The sequence below is a fragment of the Saimiri boliviensis genome, chromosome 1 (assembly GCF_048565385.1).
Source record: "Saimiri boliviensis isolate mSaiBol1 chromosome 1, mSaiBol1.pri, whole genome shotgun sequence".
Lineage (NCBI taxonomy): Eukaryota > Metazoa > Chordata > Mammalia > Primates > Cebidae > Saimiri > Saimiri boliviensis.
This window is the reverse complement of record NC_133449.1, coordinates 82,796,434-82,821,383: the sequence shown is the minus strand read 5'-3', so window position 1 is coordinate 82,821,383 and position 24,950 is coordinate 82,796,434. Positions and strand designations below refer to the sequence as shown.

At 39.3% G+C, this 24,950-nt stretch overlaps 1 protein-coding gene across 3 annotated transcripts in view; it reads right to left on the bottom strand.

The window, feature by feature from the left end:
- RTN4 (reticulon 4) overlaps nt 1–24,474 on the bottom strand; it is a 78,628-nt gene extending 54,154 nt beyond the window's left edge. The window contains exons 1-3 of one of the 3 annotated variants that reach the window (XM_010333596.3): nt 23,659–24,474; nt 3,279–3,335; nt 208–2,613 (exon numbers count right to left, since the gene is read on the bottom strand). In XM_010333596.3, the coding sequence (XP_010331898.2) occupies nt 208–2,613; nt 3,279–3,335; nt 23,659–24,226 (3,031 nt within the window). In that variant the 5' untranslated portion in view covers nt 24,227–24,474. The remainder of the gene's footprint in view (nt 1–207; nt 2,614–3,278; nt 3,336–23,658) is intronic. The other 2 variants (XM_039461655.2, XM_039461660.2) reach the window with 2 other exon arrangements.
- Between the last annotated feature and the right edge of the window lie 476 nt (nt 24,475–24,950).

The window sequence follows — 24,950 nt, the reverse complement described above, 5'->3', positions numbered from 1 at the left end:
ACCAACAAATTTAACTGTGTGGAAAATTAAGGTTGAATGCTGAGTGCAAGCGAGTTAGAAAAAGCACTAACACCTTTAAATAAGGTAGTAGAGAAGACTTCTTATCAACGTGACTAATGAACATAATCTAAAACACAAAATGTAGTGGAATGTTCCATAAGTCAAAAAGTGGCATGAAAGCACAAAACTGCGTATAGATTGGATTACCTGAAGTTTTACTCAGCTCTGCTGAAAATATAGCAGATGGTGATCTGTCCTCTTTTTCTGTATCAGAAGTAAGTTTTTTCTCAGCTTCTTTCACAAGAACTTTGGGTTTAGCTATGCTGCCTATCTCTGCTTGAGTGGCCAAAGCAGAAACATCTGGAGGCAATAAAAGCACCTTTGACACAGCAGACCCATTTTTGGAAAAGTCATCTGAGAAATTGATTTTCTCTTCAACTTTGGGTTGTACATTCTTGAAAGAAAGGTCATGGGGCAATTCTGTGCAAGGCAATGACCCAGCTTCATCCTGGGCATTAGCAATTTCACTTTTGTGGGATACTTCTAGGTCAGTATATTCCCTGGCTAATCTAGATAATGAATCAGTTTTAGAACTGATCAATGTAGGGAACTCATCTATAATTTCAATTGGAGATGAATCTGAAAATGTTTCAGTTTCTCTTATTTGTGCTTCCTTAGAAATAAATAAGTCATCATTTGAAGAAACTGCAGTACTGAGCTCCTCCATCTGCAAAGGAATTTTCTCCTTTTTGTTCAATGTTGAAACTTCATCAGGTAACAGCATATCTTTTGTGGTATCTAAATTGAGCTTAAAAGATTCCAAATACGGCTTTCCTCCCTCAGGTGATAAAGCACTGAGTTTTTCCTTATTTTCATGTTCTATCATTGACTCAAATGAAGTTTCAGTGAGATTTTCTTTCACAAGAATCACAGCTTCATCTTGTTTTTGTGGAACGTCAGGTATTGAATCATCACTAAATAAATCAACTGGTTCAGAATCAGGTGAGGAATCTTCAACTATCTCAGAATGATCAGGCAGTGGCTGTTCAACTTTTGCCATTTCTGAATAATTAGAGAAATCTGGAGTTGGTTCAGCAGAAAGTTTTGTTTCTTTAATTAAATCACATGCAATAGATATATAAGGAGCTTCTGTTTCTTGAACAGCTGCCTTAATACTTTCAGGCTCTTTAATTTCTTCCTTTATTCCTGATACTTTTTTAAGTGACACATTCATGGCCTCTTCATATGGTGGGGGATTTTCAGGCTCATGTTTTACGCTTTCATAATTAACTGAAGAAGCTTCTAATGGTGATAAGCTAGGCTGTACTGCGGAAGCAACAGCACTAGGAACTGCAGAATTCAATGGTGCTTCCATAACAATGTCAGGCAAAACTGGTGAAGGAGTAGCTTCGGATTCTTCAAATGATGGGCAAAGCTGTGCCACAGGGTAGAGTGATTCCTGCATAGCTTCTGATGTTTGGACCAAGTCCATTTTTGTCTCATAAGCAATCTTTGTACCAGTAACTTCATTCAATTCACTTTCATATGCTTCCTGTACTAAATCTGGAGTCAGACCTTCAGGCATGTTTGCCACTACTTCCTCAGTCACCTTTGCTAAATTGTCTGTTGTGACATAATCTGTCTCAGAATCCTGTGCTGCTACAAGAAAAGGGTTTGATGTTTTGGTGCTAGTAGTCTTCTCTGTTACAATTTGAGCCTTCTTTTCTTCTATTTTTTTTTCATCAGTTTTATTTTCTGAAGTATGATCTCCTAACAAAGGAAAAATGTTTGCTGCAATGTTCTCAGTTGCTACTGGGTTAAAGGGAGCACATGTGATATATGCTCCTGAACGATCCTTTATAGCTTCTGGTGTACTGGGGAAAGAAGTATCGTCATTACTACTCTCACTATCTTTTTCATGATTAGTTTGCTCAAGGCTATCTGCAAAACATTTTTTATCCACTTTACTTTCCAACTTGCTGTCTATTTTACCTCCAGCAGTCAACATGTCACTATCTCCTTTAATATCTTTCACTTCCCATACTCGCTCAAATGGTTTGAAGTCTGCATACTCCTCACTCATAGGAGCTTCCGCTGCAACTCTCTTTTCATTAAAACTGTCTTTTACTTTTTCTGAAGACATAACTTTGTCCTCTTCTCTAACCAATTTAGTATGGGCTACAGGTAACTCTTGTTGATTATGAAGGATGTTATTACTAACTAAATTCTCTTCTTCATCTTTATTTTTCACAATTACTTCTTCCCTAGGGTTTGCTACTATTACAGCAGATTCTGCTTTTGGAGAGCCACTGAAAGATGATCCCATTTCTGAGTATTCTAATTCTGAAAACTCTGTTAAATCTCTATCTATAAGCAGAGTTTTTGCCTTCTCTGAGAACTCTTTAGAAGCTTCATTGACAGTTTCTTGAAGTGTTCCTTTGGTGGGTAATATTGCTGACAAATTACCAAGGTATTCATGTTCTTTAAAAGAAGCGGCTGAGAGAGGAGACAGAGAAGGAAGAGAAGCAGCAGTTTCAAGCAGGACAGATGGGAAATCTTCTTGACCAGCCGAAATATTGTTACCTGGCTGCTCCTTCAAGTCCATATTTTTTTCTGTGACCATGGACAGAAAGGAAAGTTAGAGAATGCCAGTGTTCTCAGAGTTAATGCAAGTTTAATGACAGATTCAAAATAGTGTTAGTAAAGACTTACTGTTTACTAAAACGAAATGTTAATAGCAATAAATAACAGACTAAAAAAATAGACTTGAATCATTACTGAAAACTGTAAATGTAACATATGCATGGCTACAGAGGCAATATATGCCATGCAACGACAAATCAAGTCTGAGAAAACCTCAAATGCTATCAACTAAGATACTATTAGCTAGTTTTAGAGAAGAAAAGCTTATTTGTGAAGAATTTGAGTGACAGTATAGGAAAGAAGGGGCACTGGGTAATTAAATGCCAGACTGGTTATTTATTTACATGAAAGCCTTTCTGGCTATACTCAGACTATATTTGGAGAAAGGGAGGGGTAAATATGTAAATGTAATTCAAGGGTCCAAGAATTCCTCAGGTACTTCCAAGTTCATCAGATTTTGCTCATTTTCCCTTGGGCATACCATATAAAATGCAAATTTCAACTTTTCCAGTAGGCAAACATTCTTGGAACCATGCTAATTTTTAGTAAATTCAAATTACTCTCCATAGAGTTAACACACTAAAGAATTAAAGTTAGAACACAGAGAGGATAAAAGGCTGGCAGAAAGAACTTGCCTGCAGAGGAGTGTATCACAGGCTCAGATGCAGCAGGAAGAGCAAAAAGGGTCTCATCTGAAAAACAAATAGAATATAACCTCAGCAGAAATAAAGACAGATTGAAAGGAAACTCAAGATAAGAGGAGCAAGCCAGGGTTCAGTTTGTAGTAAGTTATCAAAAAACTTTATCTACAGAGAAAGGACCAAAGATCAAAAGGAAGTAAAAAAAAAAGTAGTACCATTAATTCAAGTTAAATCATCATATATATTATAAAGTTGATTAAATGCTATCCATAGAACCTATCATTTTTCAAGAAGCAATACAACCTGTTTATGTTAAAGAAACCTATGAATCAAAGTGGCTTTAAAATACTGTTCTACTTAACATATCATATCCAAAGCTTTCACTCATTTTCATATAGGTAAATTGTCTTGTCCTATTCAAGCCAAAAATAAAAAGCTGAATTTGTATAAAATTAACAATTATAAATGCTTACTCTTTTGTTACTGGCATATGTTCAATTTAGAAAAACACTTTTAAAGAATTATGCATTTTCTCTTACATTCTAAGTTGTCTATATTGAAAGAAAAAGACTAAGAGTCACTGCACACTTTTTTTTGAAGATATTAGTCCTGTGCCAATGTCCAAATGCCAGAATCCAAAATACAAATAATAATAATAATTGCTTTAGGATGACACTATTAGTAGTTTTGTTTAAAATTAACCTAAGTGAGGGCTACTTGTTATCTGTATACACAACTAATGAGAGACTAAGGCAATTCAACTCCAGAGCCCATTTCCTTAATCACTGTACGTTACAGAACTGAATGTTTATATCCCCTCCAAAACTCATGTTAAAGCCCCAACCACCAATGTGATAGTAGCTAAAGATGGGGACTTTGAAAGGTGATTAGGGTTAAATGCAGTCAGGGTAGGGCCCTGGGCCAAGGGGATTAGTGCCCTTACAGAAAGAGATACCAGAGAGCTACTTTTGGTTGTGCTCCCTCTCTCCCCAAGCACACGTAAGAGGTCATGTGAGCACACAGTGAGATGGTGGTCACCTATATGCCAGAAGAAGCCTCAGAAAGAAATCTACCTCACCAGCATCTTAATCTTAGACTTACCAGTGTCCAGAATTGTGAGAAGTAAATTTCTGTTCAACCACTCAATGATATTTGTCATGGCAGCCCAAGCTAACTAATATACTCTATATTGGTAATATTAACTTTGTACAATATCATCTTGTACCTGCAGTTGGGAGATACTGAGCTAAAGATCTTCCACAGTTTATACTAGCGAAAGGCCTCTACCATCAGACAATCTGAAATAGCCTGAGAGATGGCTGGAAGGTGGTATTCCTTTAACAGAGAGAACCTAAAAAATTTACACAATTTCATCCGAAAGGACAAACTAAACAAGGCTCATAGAAATAAATAAAAATCAAAGAGATGTAGCTAACATAAATATGGACTTATCTTCCAAGCATATTACCCTTAATGAATTAAGAGAGCTAACTTCACAAGGTCATATATATTTTAGATAAATATATACTGGGCATGATGTCATAAAGGACTCCTAGATGAGGATGATGACAGGAAATTTATGATGTGTGGTAAAAAGGGTTTCCTACAATCTAAAACAATAGGTAGAATGGGCTATCCAGTCAAAGGAGTAACAATAATGGCTTATAAGATTTTTTAATAAAGTGCACATATATGTGTACACACTTTTAAAAAATTACTTGCTATGTGATCTTAAATTACAGTTTCTCATTTGTAAAATGAAGGAAAGTTCCCTTTGGCTAAAACAATGAATTATGAGCTTGTAGAAAACTGAAATTTAAGAGTCAAAGAGCAGAATCAAATAATTATACACCTGCTCCATCTAAATAAGAGCCAATTCTTAACAAAATGGTTGCCTTTTTAAATCCAGACAATATAGTCAAAAGCCACTAATTCAGAGGCTAGTGCACCTGGAAAGTGAACTAGAAACATATATTATTGTTAAAATTAGTGGGAAAACAAACAACATCTAAATTTGTGCCAAAAATCTAATTTTTTTAAATGTACTGTAACCTTATTCCTACCTAGTACAGTAAGGATCTCTCATAATAAAAACTATATTCCTGGAATTTTTCTAAGTAAAAGTTTTCAAATTGGTATTTCAAAGATTCATTAAGTTTAAGAAAAAAAGGAAAAAATCTTCATTTTGTAAAATGGGACTCAATCCAGAGTTAACCATAAAACAAGTATTACATTTCTAAAAGCTCTCAAAAAAAAAAAAAAAATTCAGAGTAGTTAACTATCTTCTGGGCCTTCAAGAATACAGCTCAGACTCCTAATAAAGCAGTCATGGATCACAAAACTGAACTGGCTAAGTTAAAATCACAAACCTGTCACTTACAACCGTGTAACTCTTAGCCTTTCTGTGCCTCATACGATTTGTAAAATAAGGATAATAATAGCGCCTACCTCAAAATGTTGAGAAGGAGGGAGAGGGAAAGAAAAAAGAAGTAACTACTTGCCCTAAATCACAGAGCTAGGAGACCAGAGGGCCAGAATTCAAAACAGTCTAAATTCCTAAGTCTTTATGCTTTAGTATTTTTTTTTTCTGCTAGACTTCCTCAGAGCATGAGATGTGCTTCATCTTCTGAAGGATGTGTTTATGTACAAGTGCAACTGGTATAAATCCTTTTTACTGTATCAGCCCCTCAAGTTTGTTCTCCTGAAACAAGGTAAATTGTTACCCAGTAAATACCTTGAAATTAGCAGAAATATTACATTGATCAACTGCATTTATTTTACAATATAACAACATTTATAGAAACATTAATGTGGGACAGGTACTGTGCTGACCGGGCACATTTGTTTCAGATGTTCATTCAGTTCTCAAACCTACCCTGTAAGGAAGGTACTTCTGCTACCCTCATTTTACACGAGAAAACAGAGGCATTTAAACCATATCTAATTACAAAACTAGAAAAAAAAATTGCATTTTAAAACCATAGAACTTTTGCTTCTGGCTATGAGAGTAATTACATCAGACTAACTCTTCCAATATAAGCAACTAAAAATATGAGCAAAATACGAGAAGCAACTATCTTGAGACACTGGACTAGAGGCAGTACAGTAGTGTGAATCCTGAGAAAAGGGAAACCTGCGAGATGACTACCCTGCTTTCTGTCTAAAGGCACATTCTGGTCTACAGTACAGACAGATGTCTAAGAATACCGCACTTTCGCTAAGCTGAGGAGGTTGAGGAGCTGTCTGGACTTTGTGGAGCAGGGTAACATACAAAGAAACGCCTTACAGAAAAGGAGCTCTAAAAATGTGGACAGAGGTCTGAAACCTTTGGGTGAATACTACGTTGCACATGCACAGCACAAGACTCACCAAGGCCTCGCCAAGAAACCTACGGTAGATCTACAAGCTAAACGGATTATTCTGAAGGTCAGATAGTGCTGGAAGACCTGACCTAAAAATCCTGACCAGTCAGACAAGATCTCACTAAACAACTCAAGCAGGACTACTCTACCCCTAAAATAAAGGATACTCCAGACCAAGAGTCAGCAAACTATGGCTCATGGGCTCACACTGTATTGGATGGAATACAGCCATGTCCATTTATTTCTGTACTGTCTATAGCTACTTTTGCACAATAAAAACAGAGATGAGCAGTTTAGACAAAGGCTGTATGGCCCACAAGCCTAAAATATTTACTCTATCCGGCCCTGTAAGTCTGTAGATCCCCTGCCTCTAGACCCGCTCTAACTTTAAAATCAAAACTTGAAAGGATCAAAATTATTTTCCAGCTAATTAAATGCCTGCCAGAACAAAGTTAAAACCACCAAATCCATTACATACAGTATAAAATTTAAAATCACTGGACATGTAAAGTGGCAAGGAAATATGACCATAAATAAGAATAACAAATATAAACAAACAAATAACATAAGTGTTGAATTAGCACTTTTTTTTTTAAGGCAGAGTCTAGCTCTGTCACCCAGGCTGGAGTGCAGTGGCACTATCTTGATTCACTGCAACCTCTACCTCCCAAGATTCTCCTGCCTAACCTCCCAAAAAAAAAAAAAAAAAAAAAAAAAAAAAGATAAAATGGCCTAAAATTGGACAAAAGTTGGCATTTTGAAAATACCAACCCACAGACCCACAAAGCTCAATGAGCTCCAAGGAGAATAAATACACCACCACAAAGGGGCACATCATAATGGTCAAACTGAAAATCAAAGACAGAGACAACCCTAACAACAGTCAGAGGAAAAAAGCAAGTAAACAACAATAAGAATGACCTCACCTCTCAATGATTTAATCCAAAAGGTAATTGAACACCTTTAAAGTTATGAAAAAAACTGACAATCTAGACTTATATACAGAGGATCCTCATTACTCATGGATTCCTTAATTGCTCATTTACCTACTCACTAAATTTGTAACCCCAAAATCCACACTTGGCAGCATTTTCCAGGACATGCACGTGAGTAGAGCAAACTTCGGGTCATCCAAAGTACAAGTTCCCAGCTGAGATGGAACAAGGCAACCCGCCCGCCTTATTGTTTCAGCTCTGCCACTGTAAACAAGTGTCCTCTCAGTCTATTTAGTGCCACATTTTTCTCATTCTTGCATTTTTCTTGTTGATTTCCCTGTTTAATATGGCCCTTACGCATAGCACTTGACATGCTGTCTAGTGCTTTTAACCACAAGAAAGCTATGATGTGCCTTACAGAGAAAATATACGTTAAATAAATCTTCCTTCGGGCATGAATTATAGTGTTCTTGGCCATGAGCGGAATGTTAATGAATCAGTAATACATATTAAGTAAGATGTCTTTATTTTTTAATTTATATATAATAGTTGTTTTATATTTTGGGGGTACATATATTTTGATACCTATAAACAATGTGTAATGATCAAGTCAGGGTTATACATCACCTCACATTTTTCTTTTCTTTTAGAAACATTACAATTCTGCTAGCTATTTGAAATAAAGAATAAATTGTTAACTATAATTTCCCTACTGTACTATCAAATACTAAAATTTATACCTTCTATCTAACTGTATTGTTGTACCCCAGGTGGCTTTAGACAGAAAAACACATAAAACAAGGTAATGTACTGATTGGTTAACAAAAATATTATGACAAGAGGCTTACAGGAACCTGAACAGTATTCTCCCTAAGAACAATGATTCAGTATGTGCTAATTCCCTGTTTTTGGTGGCTATACAGAACATAACGATACCTAAAAAACAAGAACTGACTGTATTAGTCAAAACATATATATTTTTTCAATGGCCAGGCATGGTGGCTCACACTTGTAATCCCAAGACTGTCAGACACTGAGGCAGGAGGACAGCTTGAGCCCTGGGGTTTGAGACTCCATCTCTCCAAAAACAAATCTAAAAATTAGCCAGTTACAGTAGCGTGTGCCGGTAGTCCCACATACTTGGGAGGCTGAGGTGGGAGGATCACTTGAGCCCAGTTGTTCAAGGCTGCAGTGAGCTATGATCATGCCACTGCACTCCAGCCTGGGCAAAAGTAAGACCCTTTCTCTAAACAAACAAACAAAATATATGGAAAAATTAAAAATTAATAAAGATATTTTCAGATAAACAAAAGCTGAAAGAATTTGTCACCAAGACACCTAAAATACAAGAAATGTTAAATCAAGTTCTTCAGAATGAGAGAAAATGATACCAGATGTAATTTGGATCTTTATATAGGAATAAAGAATGGCAAAAATGGTAAATATATAGGTAGATATTTTTTAAAGAACTTTTTTTCTCATTTCTTTTTTCAAAGAATAATTAACTTTCTGAAGCACAAATAATCACAAAATACAGTAACAATACATGCAGAGGCAAAACTTATGACAATAAAAGCACAAGGGATGAAAAGAGTATATGAAAGTATGTTTTATTACATGTGAAACATGTAAGGTGGTATAAGATTCTTGCTATTTTATAAACTGAGAATGCATTCTGTAATCCCTAGAACAGCCTCTTAAAAAATAAAGACGTACAGCTAAAATCCCAACAGAGGAGATAAATCTGAATATTATAAAATTCTTGATTAATCCAAAAGAAGAAAATAAAATAATCCAGAAAGCAGATGGGACAAAGGAAAAACAAAGACAGACAGACAGACAGACACACACACACACACACGATACAGGTGATTTAGGTCATGCTACCAATAAACTAAACTGACTTTTATAGAACACTATAACCAATAATATAATACACATTCTTCTCAAGTACACGTGAAATATTTACCAAGATAAAACATTTCCTGGACTACAAAACAATCTCAATAAATATAAAACAATTGAAATCATGCAGTCTATGTTCTACAGTGAATTCAATTAAATCATCTAAAATATCCTCAAATGTTTAAAAATTAAACTACAGAATTCTAAATAATCCATGAATCAAAGAAAATACCATGGGGAAAATTAAAGAATATTCTGAATCAAATGATAATGAAAACGTGTGGGATGCAGCTAAGGTAATGCTTAGAGAGAAACATATAGTTTCTAAATGCTTTTAGAAAAAAGGCTTAAAATCCAAGTGTAAAGCTTCCATTTTAAAAGAGCAAGTTAAATCCAAACAAGTAAAAGAAAATAAGTAGTAAAGAGTAGAAACTAATGATAAAAAAAAACAGACTAAAAAAAAAAAAATCAATGAAACAAAAAGTTGCTTCCTGAAAAAATCAACAGAATTGATAAATCACCTAAAATGATAGAGAGAGACAGAGACTGAGAGACAGAGAGGAAGCAAGTATTGAAAATAAAAGAGGGGCCGGGCGCAGTAGCTCAAGCCTGTAATCCCAGCACTTTGGGAGGCCGAGGCGGGTGGATTACGAGGTCGAGAGATCGAGACCATCCTGGTCAACATGGTGAAACCCCGTCTCTACTAAAAATACAAAAAATTAGCTGGGCATGGTGGCACGTGCCTGTAATCCCAGCTACTCAGGAGGCTGAGGCAGGAGAATTGCCTGAACCCAGGAGGCGGAGGTTGCGGTGAGCCGAGATCGCGCCATTGCACTCCAGCCTGGGTAACAAGAGCGAAACTCCGTCTCAAAAAAAAAAAAAAAGAAAATAAAAGAGGGACTACTGTAGATCCTAAAAACGTAATATTATGCACAAATTTATGGCAATAAATTAATTAGACAACTGAATAAATTCTTTGATGTCTACTTATCAAAATGAAATAGACAAGTTTCTTTATACCCAGTCATAAAGATGAAATAGATGCATTCCTTGAAAGACACAAATTACCAAAACTGACACAAGCAGAAATCAAAAATCAGAATAGCTCTATGTGACTATATATGTAATTTAAAACCTCCAGGTAGAAAACTCCAAGCACAGACAGAGCACATCATTAGTGAATTCTATAAAATATCTAATGAATAATACTAATCTTACTCTTTCAGCATATTAAGGTGTTGAGTATTCGCTCAGGGTGGTGGGCAAAATATTCAGGGAAATATTAGGGATAGTTGTAAGATTACAGTCCCAAACCTTTTGGAATGGGTCAGGCTGAAGGCAGCCAGTTTTTACCTTAGAACATTAGGTTATAGGGAGAAGAACAGGGATAACAGAAGCTTCCCCAGTTAAGTCTGTTTACCTCACATTTCTTTGTCTCTATTCTTTTTTTTTTTTGAGACGGAGTTTCGCTCTTATTACCCAGGCTGGAGTGTAATGGCGTGATCTCGGCTCACTGCAACCTCCGCCTCCTGGGTTCAGGCAATTCTCCTGCCTCAGCCTCCTGAGTAGCTGGGATTACAGGCACGTGCCACCATGCCCAGCTAATTTTTTGTATTTTTAGTAGAGACGGGGTTTCACCATGTTGACCAGGATGGTCTCGATCTCTCGACCTCGTGATCCGCCCGCCTCGGCCTCCCAAAGTGCTGGGATTACAGGCTTGAGCCACCGCGCCCGGCCCCTTTGTCTCTATTCTAACTACTTGTTTATTCACGTAAACTTTGTGACGATGGTCCTCTCAGGGGGAAGCTGAAGAGGGATTATCCGTGTTTGTTCTGGACCCCAGAACAAAAACCTTTTAATATTTGTAAAACCACTCTTTTACGATGTTAATTATCCAACAAGCATGTTGACTTAGAACCTCTGTCATCAAAGCTATACTGAATAAATGTAAATGCCAGCAAGAACAGCTAGTATGGGGTTAGGTAGCCGCAATCGCCCTCTGACAGCAGCTGACGACCTTCCTAGCCCAATCACTGTACTCTGGTGTGTGAGAGTATTTTATTCATCAGTCACAGAGTCAGGGCTGACTTGCAGGAGAGACCCTCGCAGGTGGTGATCAACATCTCATAAAGGAAAAACAAACACTTCTCAAAAATTTTTATAGGTTTATATGTTAATACCAAAACCAGAAAAGGATATTAGAAGAAAATTAAAATTAATTTATGTAACAATACTCCTCATAAACACACATGCAAAAATTCTTCAATAAAATGGTAGCTGATTGAATCCAGTAACTCATAAAAAGTATAATCATCGCCAAGTGGGTTTAATTCCAGGAAGATGAAGTTGATTCAACAATCAATCAAACAATAGTCAGGGCTCATGCCTTTAATTCCAGCACTTTGGGAGACTGAGGTGTGCGGCACTTGAAGACAGGAGTTTGAGACCAGCCTGGTTAACATGGTAAGACTGTCTCTATTAAAAATACAAAAATTACCGAGGTGTGGTGGCATGCACCTATAGTCATACCTACTTGAGAGGCTGAGGCACGAGAAACCCTTAAAACCAGGAGGCAGAGGTTGCAATGAGCCAAGATCGTGAGACTGCACTCTAGCCTTGGTAACAGAGTAAGACTGTTTAAAAAAAAAAAAAATAAATAAAATAAAATAATGAAATTCATTATAGTAACAACAGCCTGAAAAAGAAAAACTACACGATCATCTCAACAGATGCCAAAAACTTATCTGACAAAAATTCAACACCTGTTATCCTAAAAATTATCAGCAAACTAGGAACAGAACAAAACTTTCTCAACCTGTCAGGATATCTGGCAAAAATATGCAGCTAACATCACAATTAAAGGTGAAAGACTAATCCATTCAATCAAGATTCTGCGTAAAACAAGCAATCTACCAGCCTTCTCATAAAGATCTGAAGAGAAAAGTACAACTATCTTAACTTACAGACAACAGGACTGTGTAGTTGGAAAATCCTAAGGATTCAAAACAAAATAACCCTACCTAAGCTAGTAGTGAATTTAGCAAGGATGCAGGATAGATGCAAAGACAATACACAAAACTTAACTATATTTCCATATAGTAGCAACAAATGGAAAACAGAAAAAATTCTAAATATCATTTACTATAACAAAAAAATAAAATACCTAGGCATAAATTTAACAAAATGCACAAAACTGCTATACTGAAAAACACTACTGATAAAAATTAAAAATGATGTAAACAACAGAGATAACATGTTCATGGGTTAAAAGATATAATATTGTTGACTACCAGGAAACAGTTCTCGAGTGTCTTGTGTTTTTACACATCTTGCCTTTGTTCCTAACTTTAAAAAATGTTTGTATTGTGAACAGTCTTGGAAAACAGTTTCTTCTTCAGCAACGAACAGCCATGCTTACTATGTAACACAAAAGATTCGTTTCCCTAAGCTTAAGATTTCTGTCCTATAATACCACCTGCTACAGGTGCAGATCTCACTCAGCCATTTCAGTGTTGCTCCACGTGAAATAGGGCTGAGGGAACTGGCACAAGAAAATGCTAATATTCTGGCTACTGTCACTGCTGTGAGTAATAAATTCCTGTGTCTCTGACCCAGGCATTCTACATCCTCTTCCAGCATCCATGAAACTGTGACAGGCTAACTTGTTTGTTACCTTTGAAGTAGGGTAAAATCTCAAACCCTAAGATGTCACTTATCCCCCTATTAATCTATAAACTCAATGTGATCCCAATCAAATTCATAGCAGGCATTTTTGTAGAAATGAACAAGCTGATTCTGAAATGCATGCAGATATACTAGGGACCTAGAAGACCCAAAACAATTTTGAAAAAGAAGATCAAACTTGCAGTCAGACTACTTAATTTTATGACTTGCTATAAAGCTACAATAATCAAGTATTGGTATAAGGATAGACAAATCAATAGAACAAAACAGATGTATGTAAATAGACACACTTCATATGGTCCATTTTTTTTTCCCAGAGGCATCAAAGCAATTCAATAGAAAGAGAAAAATATTTTCAAAAAACTCCGCTGGAAAAACTGGATATTATATGTATGGAAAAAACACATAAATCTCTATCTATGGTAACTCATACCATTGACAAAAACTAACTCAAAATAAGTCAAGACAAACAAAAGCTAAAACTATCAAGCTTCTAGAAGAAAAGAAAGTGTCTTCACAATCCTGGAAGTCAGACATCACAAAGAAAGCACTAACCATGAAAGAAAAATTATGACTTCTCCAAAATTAAAAACGTGTACTCACCAAAAGAAACAATTCATAAAGTTATTAGGCAAGCTATTGACTAGGAGAATATATTCACAACACAGGTATCAGACCAAAGATTTGTATCCATACTATATAGCGAGAACCCTTACAAATACGTAGGAATAAAAGGGCATATGACCCAATTTAAGAATGGGCAAATTACCTGAACAGACACTTCACAAAAGAAAATATACACATAAAGGACATGTAAAAATCCTCTAATTCATTAGTCACTAAGGAAATCTAAACTAAGACCACAACGAGAAACTACTACATAACCACCAAAATGGTTACAATTTAAAAGACTGAGAATATCAAATGTCGGTAAAAATGTAGAGCCACTAGAATTCTCACACATTGCTGGTGGAAGTGGTGGGGGAACAGTTTGGCAACTTCTTATAAAGTTAAATATGTAGTTACCCCATGACTCAGCAATTCAACTCTCAGGTATTTACCTAAGAGAAATGATAATATATGTATACAAAAATGTCTATATAAGAATGTTCACAATTGCCAAAAACTATAATCCAAATGTCCAACAAGTGAATAAATAAACTGTGGTATATTCTTAGCACACTAATAAGTAGTAAAAAGGAAGAAATTATTGATACTTATGTGGAATACCACTCAGCAGTAAAAAAGGAACAAATTATTGATACCTGCAGCATCATTGATAAGTCTTAAAAGCATCATGTTGAATGCAAGTAGCCAGACACAAAATGTATGATCCCAATGATGTGATTGATGCTTTATAATACATAAAACTAATCTATGATGAAAGAAATCAAAACATGGTTGTTTGGGATTGGTGCTGGGGGTAGCAACCAGGGCAAAGAATTGAAGGACTGACTGCTAAAGACCCAAGAGATCTTTCTAGGATGAAAGAAATGTTCTACATCTTGTCAGGGGTTTGGATTAAACAAACGTATGCTTTTATCAAAATGTAAAACTGTTAAAACTTAAAATCTATGCATTTTACTGCATATAAATTATACCTTAATAAAAACGTTAAAATGAAAAAAGTGTATGAGCATTCTTCAACAAACAAACTGCAGAGAGAAAGAGAGAGACCACAAGCAAGGGAGAACCCATCAATAGATTAAAAGACTAATAAATCAAATTGATCTATTGTAATATGTGAACCTTACTTTAATTCTAACTGTAAAAAAAAAAAAAAAAAAAGACCAACCATTTATGACACTCACTAAATAATAGGAAATGTAAGGCTGGGCATGCTGGCTCATGCCAGCACTTCGGAAGGCCGAGACAGGTGAATCGCCTATCATGAGTTTGAGACCAGCCGGCCAATATGACGAAACCCATCTCTACTAAAAGTACAAAAATTAACCGGGTATTGTGGTGGGTGCCTGTAATCCCAGCTACTCAGAGGCTGAGGCAAGAGAATCACTTGAACCCAGGAGGTGGAGGTTGCAATGAGCTGAAATTGTGCCCCAGCACTCAGCCTGGGCGACATAAGCGAAACTCCACCTATAAATAAATAAGATTATTAGCTGGATGCTTGATACTAATTTACTGTACTGAAGCCATTTTAACCACAGTTTTACCCGAACTCTTTTAGTAGATATTTTTCATAGGTAAGCCTATGTAAATTAAAAGAACAATTTGCTAAACCACGTATTAGCTATACTGTGTTAGTAAAGATATAAGGGAAAGGCACCTTAACAGGTTGGTGGGAATAAAGGTTGGAACAATTAACACTTTGGCATTTGATACCAACATTTTAAATGCAAATATCCTTTGAAACAGTAATTCTACTTGCACAGATTTATCCCACAACATGTATAATGGCATGTATTCCCAAATAAGTGTTCACAGCAACATTATTTGTAAGAGAAAAAACTAAGTATCAACCTAAGTAACTATCAACAAAGGACTCATCAAATAAAATATGGTATATCCCCACAGCCCTCTGCAGCTGTTTTTGTGGAAAATAAAGTGAAAAAGATATACACGAATATAAATGAATATTTATCCATAGGTTATCTCTAAACAGATACCCAAGAAACTACTAACAAAGGGTAGATCTACAGAAAACAATTCTCGAAAATCTGGGTAACAGGTAGAAAGAGCTATTTTTCTGTATATTCTTGTAGTACTACTTGGAATTTTTACCCTGTATATATAAAAAAGTACTTTCATAAGATTTGGGATTTTTATTGAGAGAAAATAAAGTAATTCTAGAACTATACAGAATATGAAGATCAGCATTCATCTATGACATCTTATTCAACAACTGAGTGCCTATCACATCTAAGGCACTGCAAGGCAGATACAATGCATACAGTCCTTTTCCTCAAAGAAAAGGGTAAGAGCACCTTTCCTCATTAAGTATACCATCTGGTGGAGGACAGAAATGAGTAGCCATACCTTATCAGAACATTGTGGGAACACATGATGAAAGCAACTTAAAAATCAGTAATTATCATTCCAAGAAACATAAAAATCAGCAGCTTAAATATGAAATTATCAACTCCTCCTTTGAAGTTAAAAAAGGATGATGATGGCATTAGTCTGAGACAACCTTAGCATCAGTAAATCTGGGTCTCATCATTTTACATACCTGAGTCCCACACTAGCTATCCACAAAGGTCACATTCATTCAAACACGAACGAGAACTATAGTTTTACCACCACAGTTCCCATCCCTAATGGTGTGATCTTCAGAAGAACCTGATCCCTTTAGAAACAGGAACAAAAAGTCTCAAAGAATGTACGTTAAGTATAGTATATCTGCAACATTTACTTCTATTTAATTAGGGGTTCCAGGGAAGAATCGAGAAATAGCCATTCAATTGATACTTTTATCCTGGGCTAGCAAAGTACCTTAAAAAGGAACCATTTACATTAAGGCTTTGAATCAGTAGTTACTCAAATTAAGTTGCTTTAAGGTCTATTTTGAAAATAACTGGTGGGGCACAGTGACTCACATCTGTAATCTCAACACTTTCAGACGCCAAGGAGGGAGAACTCCTTGAGCCCAGGAGTTCAAGATCAACCAGGTCAACATAATAGGACCCCATTAAAAAATAAATAAAAGTAAGACTGGGTGTGGTGGCCCACGCAGGTAATTCCAGCACTTTGTGGGGGGTGATGAGAGTGGATCACCTGAGGTCAGTAGTTCAAGACCAGCCTGGCCAACGTGGTGAAACCCCATCTCTACTTAGAATACAAAAACTGACCGGGCGAAGTGGCGCACGCCTGTGGTTTCAGCTACTGGGGAGGCTTGAGACAGGAGAATTGCTTGAACCTGGGAAGTAGGCACTGCAGTGAGCTGAGATCACGCCACTGCCCTCTAGCTTGGACAACAGAGCAAGACTCCATCTAAAATAAAATAAAATAAAAATAAATTTAGGCTGGGCATAGTGGCTCATGCCTGTAAACCCAGCACTTTGGGAGGCTGAGGCAGGAGGCCTGCTTGAGCTCAGGAGTTTGAGACCATTCTGGGCAACACAGTGAAATCCCGCCTCCACAAAAAATACAAAAATTAGCTGGGCAGGGTGGTAGGTGTCTGTGGTCCCAGCTACTTGGGAGGCTAAGGTAAGAGGATCACTTGAACCCAGAAGACGAGGCTGCAGTGAGCCAAGATTGCACCACTGCACTTCAGCCTGGGTGACAGAGCAAGACCCTGTTTCCAATAAATAAATGTAAAAGTTTTTTTAAAAATAAAATTAAAAAAATAGCCAGCATGGTGGTATGCACCTGTAGTCCCAGCTAGTTGGAGGGCTGAAGTGGGAGGACTGCTTAAGCCCAGGAGGTCAAGGCTACAGAGAGCCATAATCATGCCACTGCACACTCCAGCCTAGGTGACAAAGACTCTGTCTCAAAGAAGGAAAAAAAAAACAAACCCCACTTCCCAGGCATGGTGGCTCACGCCTGTAATCCCAGCACTTTGGGAGACTCAGGTAGGAGAATCGCTTCAGGCTCCAAGTTTGAGACCAGCCTGGGCAAAAGAAAGACCATCGTTTTGTTTTTTAAATTTAAAAAAAAAATAAAAAACAAAAAAAACAAAAGCAAAATAACTACACATAAAACAAAGCCAATTAATGGGCAATAGGTCACATGCTCCTTTTCAGAAATGTTTTTATAATATGGCAAATCCTTTAAGTTTACAATAATACAGCACTAAAATAGCATGTTTTCTAAACACTATTCCATGCAGTTATTTATCAGTGGTTCCACAGATATTCATCCCTTCATTTTGAAAAGGGTTTGAGAAAGTTTGAAAATTACCAAAAAAAAAAAAAAAAAAGGTCACAAATTTGACACTGAGCTGCCTAGGAACCAACTGAAACATATCCATAAGGAACATACATACTACTTATTCCCAACTTCTGAATATAAGAAATGGCTAATAACAGAAATTACTCAGAATGACAAAAATGAAAGTGGGGAATGGACAGGGCATGACTTTGTTTTTAGAAGCACCTACTTCCTGGGAACGTGAACTTATATATTAAGAGCGGATACCTAACATTTAAGCCAAATGTCACTCAATATCTTAAAATTTCTAATACATGCTCTTATGCCAATAGAAATGATTATATAATAAATGGCTTTAAAATAGTAAAAACTAGTAATTTTTAAGTCCCAAGTCATAATCTATATTTATGAGCAATATTCAATTTTATACAAATTTTCATGGCAATTAACAATTTTGGCAGTCTCTGAAACTGATTTAATAAGCACTAATATTCTTTTGTCTTTACATTCATGGTTTCCAAATTCTACCAATTCTTCTTTGTTATAGGCTCTTTGTAACCTAACTATAAAAGCAGAGATTCACAGTCAATTAAAGAATGCTTCTTATAATCTTATATTCCATTTTCACTGAATGAACAAATAATGAACTAGTTCAGGCCCTACTCACCTCTCTCAGAACTACTGTAATAGCTTTTTAAATAGTTCATCTGTTTTTCCTTCCCATCTATCTTGAATATTGTCACCAATTTTCTAACACTGCTTTCACAGTGCCTTGCCTCAGTTCCTCAGTTCAATAACCTTCAATGGCTGGCTTCCCAAAGCCTAAAGCTTTCATTTGAGAGGGGGTGAAAAATAATAAATAACTTTAGAAATAACAATAAAAACATTTTTGGTTTCATAATACAAGTTACCAAAAGGAAGGGCAACTGGATGCCAGAGCATGGATTAAAGCAGGATGATAAAATCTAAATTTCTTAGTTTGGCATTCAATATCCTTCAGAATCCAGATCTACATATTTTCGGTCTTAATTAACCCTGGTTTAGAACGCATTCACAGACCAGCTTGAAGTCACCCTTATATGTCTGCACTGCTCTCAAATCAATTTCTAGCCAGAGTTTCCCGGGCATATCCTCAAAGCCTAACTTAAACAACCACTAACCCAAGTGTTTTTCCATGAAAAATGGCCCTCAAGTGAAAGGTTTTTAGTCACTTCAGTTACTGCATTGCGATGGAAATGCTCTGGACACAACAGCAAACAGTAAAATTATAACTTATTAACAGATGAAAATCAGGGCTTACTCAAAAATAACATAAACAGTAATGTTAAAGAGACAAGTGTCAGTGATTTAGAAACCCTCTTCCAGGTAGGCTAGTCTATGCTTCTAACTCTGCTCTGCACATTTCTCACCTTTTCCTCACCTCAGTCCTCTCAGTGGCCCTGAATCTACAAAACTTATTTTAGTTCCAAAATCAAAATATAATTATCTAATTAGGATATTTCTATTTTTTAAAAAAGCTAAATATTTTTACCATTGCCTGTTGGAGATCCCCAGTGATCTGGGTGGGTGAGCCCAACTCTCCACTCTCCTACTAGTTTTTCTCACTAGTCTTACTAGATAGATTCTCAGGCACACAAAGATTTCATTTCCGCCTCAGGGTTTTGCCCTCAAGTTGCTTGGAAATTTTTATCTCTGTAGCTCCAATCTCTCCTTTTAAGTCTTTCTTAGTGTCACCTAATCTAAAAAAAAAAAAAAAAAAAAAAAAAAAAAACCCCATACATCCCCATCATTCTCTTTTTCCTTATGCTGTTTATTTTCCTCAAACACCACTATTCTGAGTTCTTTATTTATATGTTTATTATCTGCACTCTCCCAATGGGGAGCACATGTGTCTTGCTTATTGCTATACCCTCAAAACTTGGAACAGATACTATCTCTTGGTAGGTAATCAATAATGGGTTGAATTAATGAACTCTTGAATGCATTAAGAAATCCAGACACACTGAAAATGGTTAACTGCTCCCGACCATAAGCATGATGCTCTTACACTTACTGAAAAAACACTACAGTTTCCCAATAGGTATCATCAATACAGAATTAGGGAACTCTGTAAAGATAAGGTCCCTGACCAGGCAATATTCTTTCCCCTTTGCCTTCCAACCTTAGCATTTCAACACTAAAGATTCCAAGAGAATGCTGTCACCTCCTGAATCCCTAATATTCAAAGACAGAACTCTCAGTTCTCATACCAATACAAGATTAGTATGCTTTTGTCAATCATCAAACTTCCTGTGGCCAGGAGCAATGGCTCACACCTATAATCCCAACACTTTGGTAGACAGAGGTGGGTGGATCACCAGAGGTCAGGAGTTGAGACCAGCCTGGCCAACATGGTGAACCCCCGTCTCTACTAAAAATACAAAAATTGTGCCCGGCGCGGTGGCTCAAGCCTGTAATCCCAGCACTTTGGGAGGCAAAGGCGGGTGGATCACGAGGTCAAGAGATCAAGACCATCCTGGTCAACATGGTGAAACCCCGTCTCTACTAAAAATACAAAAAATTAGCTGGGCATGGTGGCGCGTGCCTGTAATCCCAGCTACTCAGGAGGCTGAGGCAGGAGAATTGCCTGAACCCAGGAGGCGGAGGTTTGCGGTGAACCGAGATGGTGCCATTGCACTCCAGCCTGGGTAACAAGAGCGAAACTCCGTTTAAAAAAAAAAAAAAAAAAAAAAATACAAAAATTAGCCGGGCATGGTGGCAGGTGCCTGTAAGCCCAACTACTTGGGAAGCTAAGGCAGGAAAATCACTTGAACCTGGGAGGTGGAGGTTGCAGTGAGACAAGATCAAGCCAATGCACTCCAGCCTATGTGACAAGAGCAAGACTCTGTCTCAAAAAAAAAAAAAAAAAAAACTTCCTGTTTAAAAACTTATTTTGAGGCCGGGCACGGTGACTCAAGCCTGTAATCCCAGCACTTTGGGAGGCCGAGGCGGGTGGATTACGAGGTAAAGAGATCGAGACCATCCTGGTCAACATGGTGAAACCCCGTCTCTACTAAAAATACAAAAAAATCAACTGGGCATGGTGGTGCGTGCCTGTAATCCCAGCTGCTCAGGAGGCTGAGGCAGGAGAATTGCCTGAACCCAGGAGGCGGAGGTTGCGGTGAGCCGAGATCGCCCCATTGCACTCCAGCCTGGGTAACAAGAGCGAAGCTCCGTCTCAAAAAAAAAAAGAAACAACAAAAAAAACAACTTATTTTCTATTTTTCTCTCTTGCCTCAGTTTTGATCAAGTATGTCTTTTTCATAAAGAAAAAGGAAAGACTGAGTTAATCTTCATCTTCTAAGACCTTGAATATGGCAATTAGTGTTTTGAGTAGTATGGGGGTGGGGAGTATGTCAATATCAAATATTACTCAAAAGCATCACAATTGGCTTATTTTCCCCATTGTGAAGAAGTAAATTGAGGGGAAAAAATCAGACTGATTTTCTTTTAAAAAATGAACCACCTCTAACATCCTACAAGGCTATGAAGATTTCTAAGCAGGTAGTTACACTACTTGATTCTTGACCTTTATACATAAAGGTCCTACAGCTAGTGGGAAGCTTTCTTTCCCCGAAATAGCAAGAACTTATGAATGCATCTAATAATATGCATTCTCAACCTCTAAAAAACGTGATTTTTTCCCCTCCAAAATAATCTCCCAATATGAAAACAGCAATAATACAATATGCCTAATAATAATAATATACAATCAGGGACTTACGTGACTGAAAGAACCTGAAAACTATTTTATAGACCATACATGCAGTCACGCCTCACTGAACAGTGGGGACAGGATCTGAGAAATGTATCATTAGGCAATTCTGTAATTGTGCAAACATCATGGTATACTTACACAAACCTAGATAGTAGAGCCTACTACACACCTAGGCTACTATAACCAATTGCTCCTAGGCTAACCTATACAGGATGTCACTGCAGGCAATTGTAACACAACGGTATTTGTTTATCTAAACATATCTAAAATACACTGTACAAAGGATTAAAAGATGGCACACGTGTACAGGGCACTGACCATGAATAGAGCTTGCCATCCTGGAAGCTGTTCTGGATGTGTAATGAGTGAATGTGGAGGCCTAGACACCATCATACACTACTGTAGAACTTACACTGTACAGTTAGGCTACATTAAATGTATCTTTACATTTCTTCAATAATCCATTAATCTTAGCTTACTGTAGTTTTTTTTTTTTTTTTTCTGATCAAGTCTCGTTTACTGTTGCTAAGCTCACAGCTTAAGTTTTTCTCTTTTATAAACTTCTTGGCTCCTTTTAAATAACATTTAACTGAAAAAACAACATATTTTACAGCTATAGAAAAAAATTTTATCTTCTTATTCTGTAAGTTTTCTATTCTTTTTCTCTTTTTAAACTTTTGTTAAAAACTAAGATACAAACACATTAGCCTAAGCCTATACAGGGTCAGGATCAAGGCATCGCTAGGCAACAGGAATTTTTCAGCTCCATTATAACCTTAACAGGACCACCCTTGTATATGCGGTCTGCCCTCGGCCTAAACGTCGTTATGCAGTACATGACTGTATTTTGGTTCTGTAACCTAAAACGTATCACTTCTAAAAAACAGTATTTCTAATCAATATATATGAAAATGTCTGTCTCAAAACACTTCTCTATGTCTCATGGGAAGTCTGCCACGAGTTCAATTAACCAACTCCCCGCAAAGAATCCACAGGTTTTCCCTTGTTTAGGAATGTCAACCATTTTGCCTTTTATTTTTCCGTAAAATCCAATTATGATGCACTAAGAGGCTGGGCCAAGTCAACACTAACAGCAATTCCTCCGACCCTGCAGCTGAAACCCTGGCAGAACTATGCCCCCTCGCACACAATGCCCAGATCCCCTCTTCCTGGCTCGGTTTAGCTGGCGGGGAGCAGTCCACATCACACCCCGGTGAGCTGGGCGGTGGCAGGACTTTACCAGAACTCTCTTCTTCCCATTTTTCCACGCACCACACCACTGGAGGCGCTCTCCCTTCACTGCAGTTGGGTCAATGTGGACGTTTTTCACTCGGCCAGCTCCCCACAAGCATAGGAGGAGGGGGAAGGGAAACGCAAAGGGGCCACCCACGCCAGCCAGGAGGTAAGGAGGGAGCCCGGGGCAGAACGCAGGCCAACAGACCCGCAGCGAAACTGCACCTTTCCCGAAGGAGCAACCCAGACGGGTAGACAAAAGCGCCTCCTAAAAAGGTCTGGGTGCCAAGGCCTTTCCATCCTCACCACGAAGCCCAGCCAACCCAGTAAATCCACAACCCTGGTTCTCCCGTACACACCGGCTCCTACTACTGGTGGGTGCCTAACTTCAAGAATCGATACAATCGGCACCCCAGAGGGTAGAAGTGGGAACCAGGTGCGGTGCACGTGTTCCCCGAAACCAAGACAGACAATAAGAACAAGCCCGGGCTGCCAGGACCGCCCCACCCTTCTCCCGGAGCCTCCCACCAGGCGGGGCGCCATCGCCCCGAAGTCTGCAGACAAAGCCCCCTCGGGGCGGAGAGGAGGGCCCAGCCCAAAGCATCTGGGGCTGCACACAAAAGAAGGAGGGGCGCGAGGGGCGGCGCGAAACGGGAGGGCGAGGCACTCACCGACGGAGCCTGAGGAGCCCCTACGCTTGGGCGCGGCCGGAGTGGAGGGGGGCGCGGCGGGGGGCGCGGCGGGGGCCGGGGCGGGCGGGGTCCACACGGGCTCGGCCTGAGGGCTCACGCTGGCCGGGGGAGGAGGGGGAGGCCGGGCCGGAGGCTCGTCGTCCTCAGGGAGCTTGGAGGGCGAGACTGCGGCAGCAGACGGTGGGGATGGCGCGGGCACCGTCGACGACACCGGGCTCGAGTCCCAAGACGGCTGCCGCTCCGGGGCGGCGGGGGGCGCGGCCGGCAGGGGTCCCCGGGGCGCGGGCGGCACGAAGTCATTTCCGAAGTCCATCAGGGTCGCGCCGGCGGCAGGGGCTGTGGGCATCGGGGCCGCGGACAGCCCGGCGGCGGGCTTCCTCTCCAGCACTTCCAGCTCCTCCAGGTCTTCGTCCTCGTCCTCCTCTTCCTCCTCCTCCTCTTCCTCCTCTTCCTCGGGCTCCCTCACGAACTGGTACTTGAACGCGGGCTGCGGCCGGGGCGGGCTGTCCGAGGACGAGACCAGAGGCGACTGGTCCAGGTCTTCCATGGCTGGCGGGTGGAGATGATGCTGCAGGTGCTGCCGCCGCCGCCGGGGCCGCGTCTCAGAGCCGCGGGAGGTTGTGGGGGCTGGGGAGAACTGAGAAGGGCTGGGCCGACCGAGCCGAGGGACCTGCTGTGGTGACGGCTCCCGGAACAATGAGACTGCTCCTCCAGCCTCCGCGCCGGTGATGCGCCACCCGCCTCGTCCCCAGTTGCCGCCGCCGCCCAGACTAACTGGGAGAGAAGCCAGCGGACTCTCCGCCCAATTTGGCGTGACTCACCCTCCCGGGCAGGGAGGGCAGGGACTGGCGCGGGAGGGAGAGAGCCAATCGGCTACAGGATAGAGAAGATAGACGACCAGCCGGGCCAACGGAAAGGGAAGAAGATGAAAGTGGGTGGGGATTACGGCACTTCCTCTCTCTTACCGGCTGAGATTGCGTTGAATGGGCGGGGCTGGGAGCTGGGAGCTCCACCCCCACTTTGGTTAACTGAGTTGGGGTGGGGTGTTGGCCTTGCCCGCAGCTGGGGGTCCGTCTGTCTTTGGAGCACTGGGACAGAGGGCGGGCTGCTGTCTGGGAGGGGTCGGCGAGGTTCCTGGCGCGCCACCGGAAGGGCGTTATCCTGAGGGACTGAGGGTGGAAACTTTCCTCCCGGGAAAGGAAAAAAACAGACTGGAGAAAGATATTAACTGGACTGTGAAGTGGGCCCTAAGGATTTTTGAAGATTTTTGC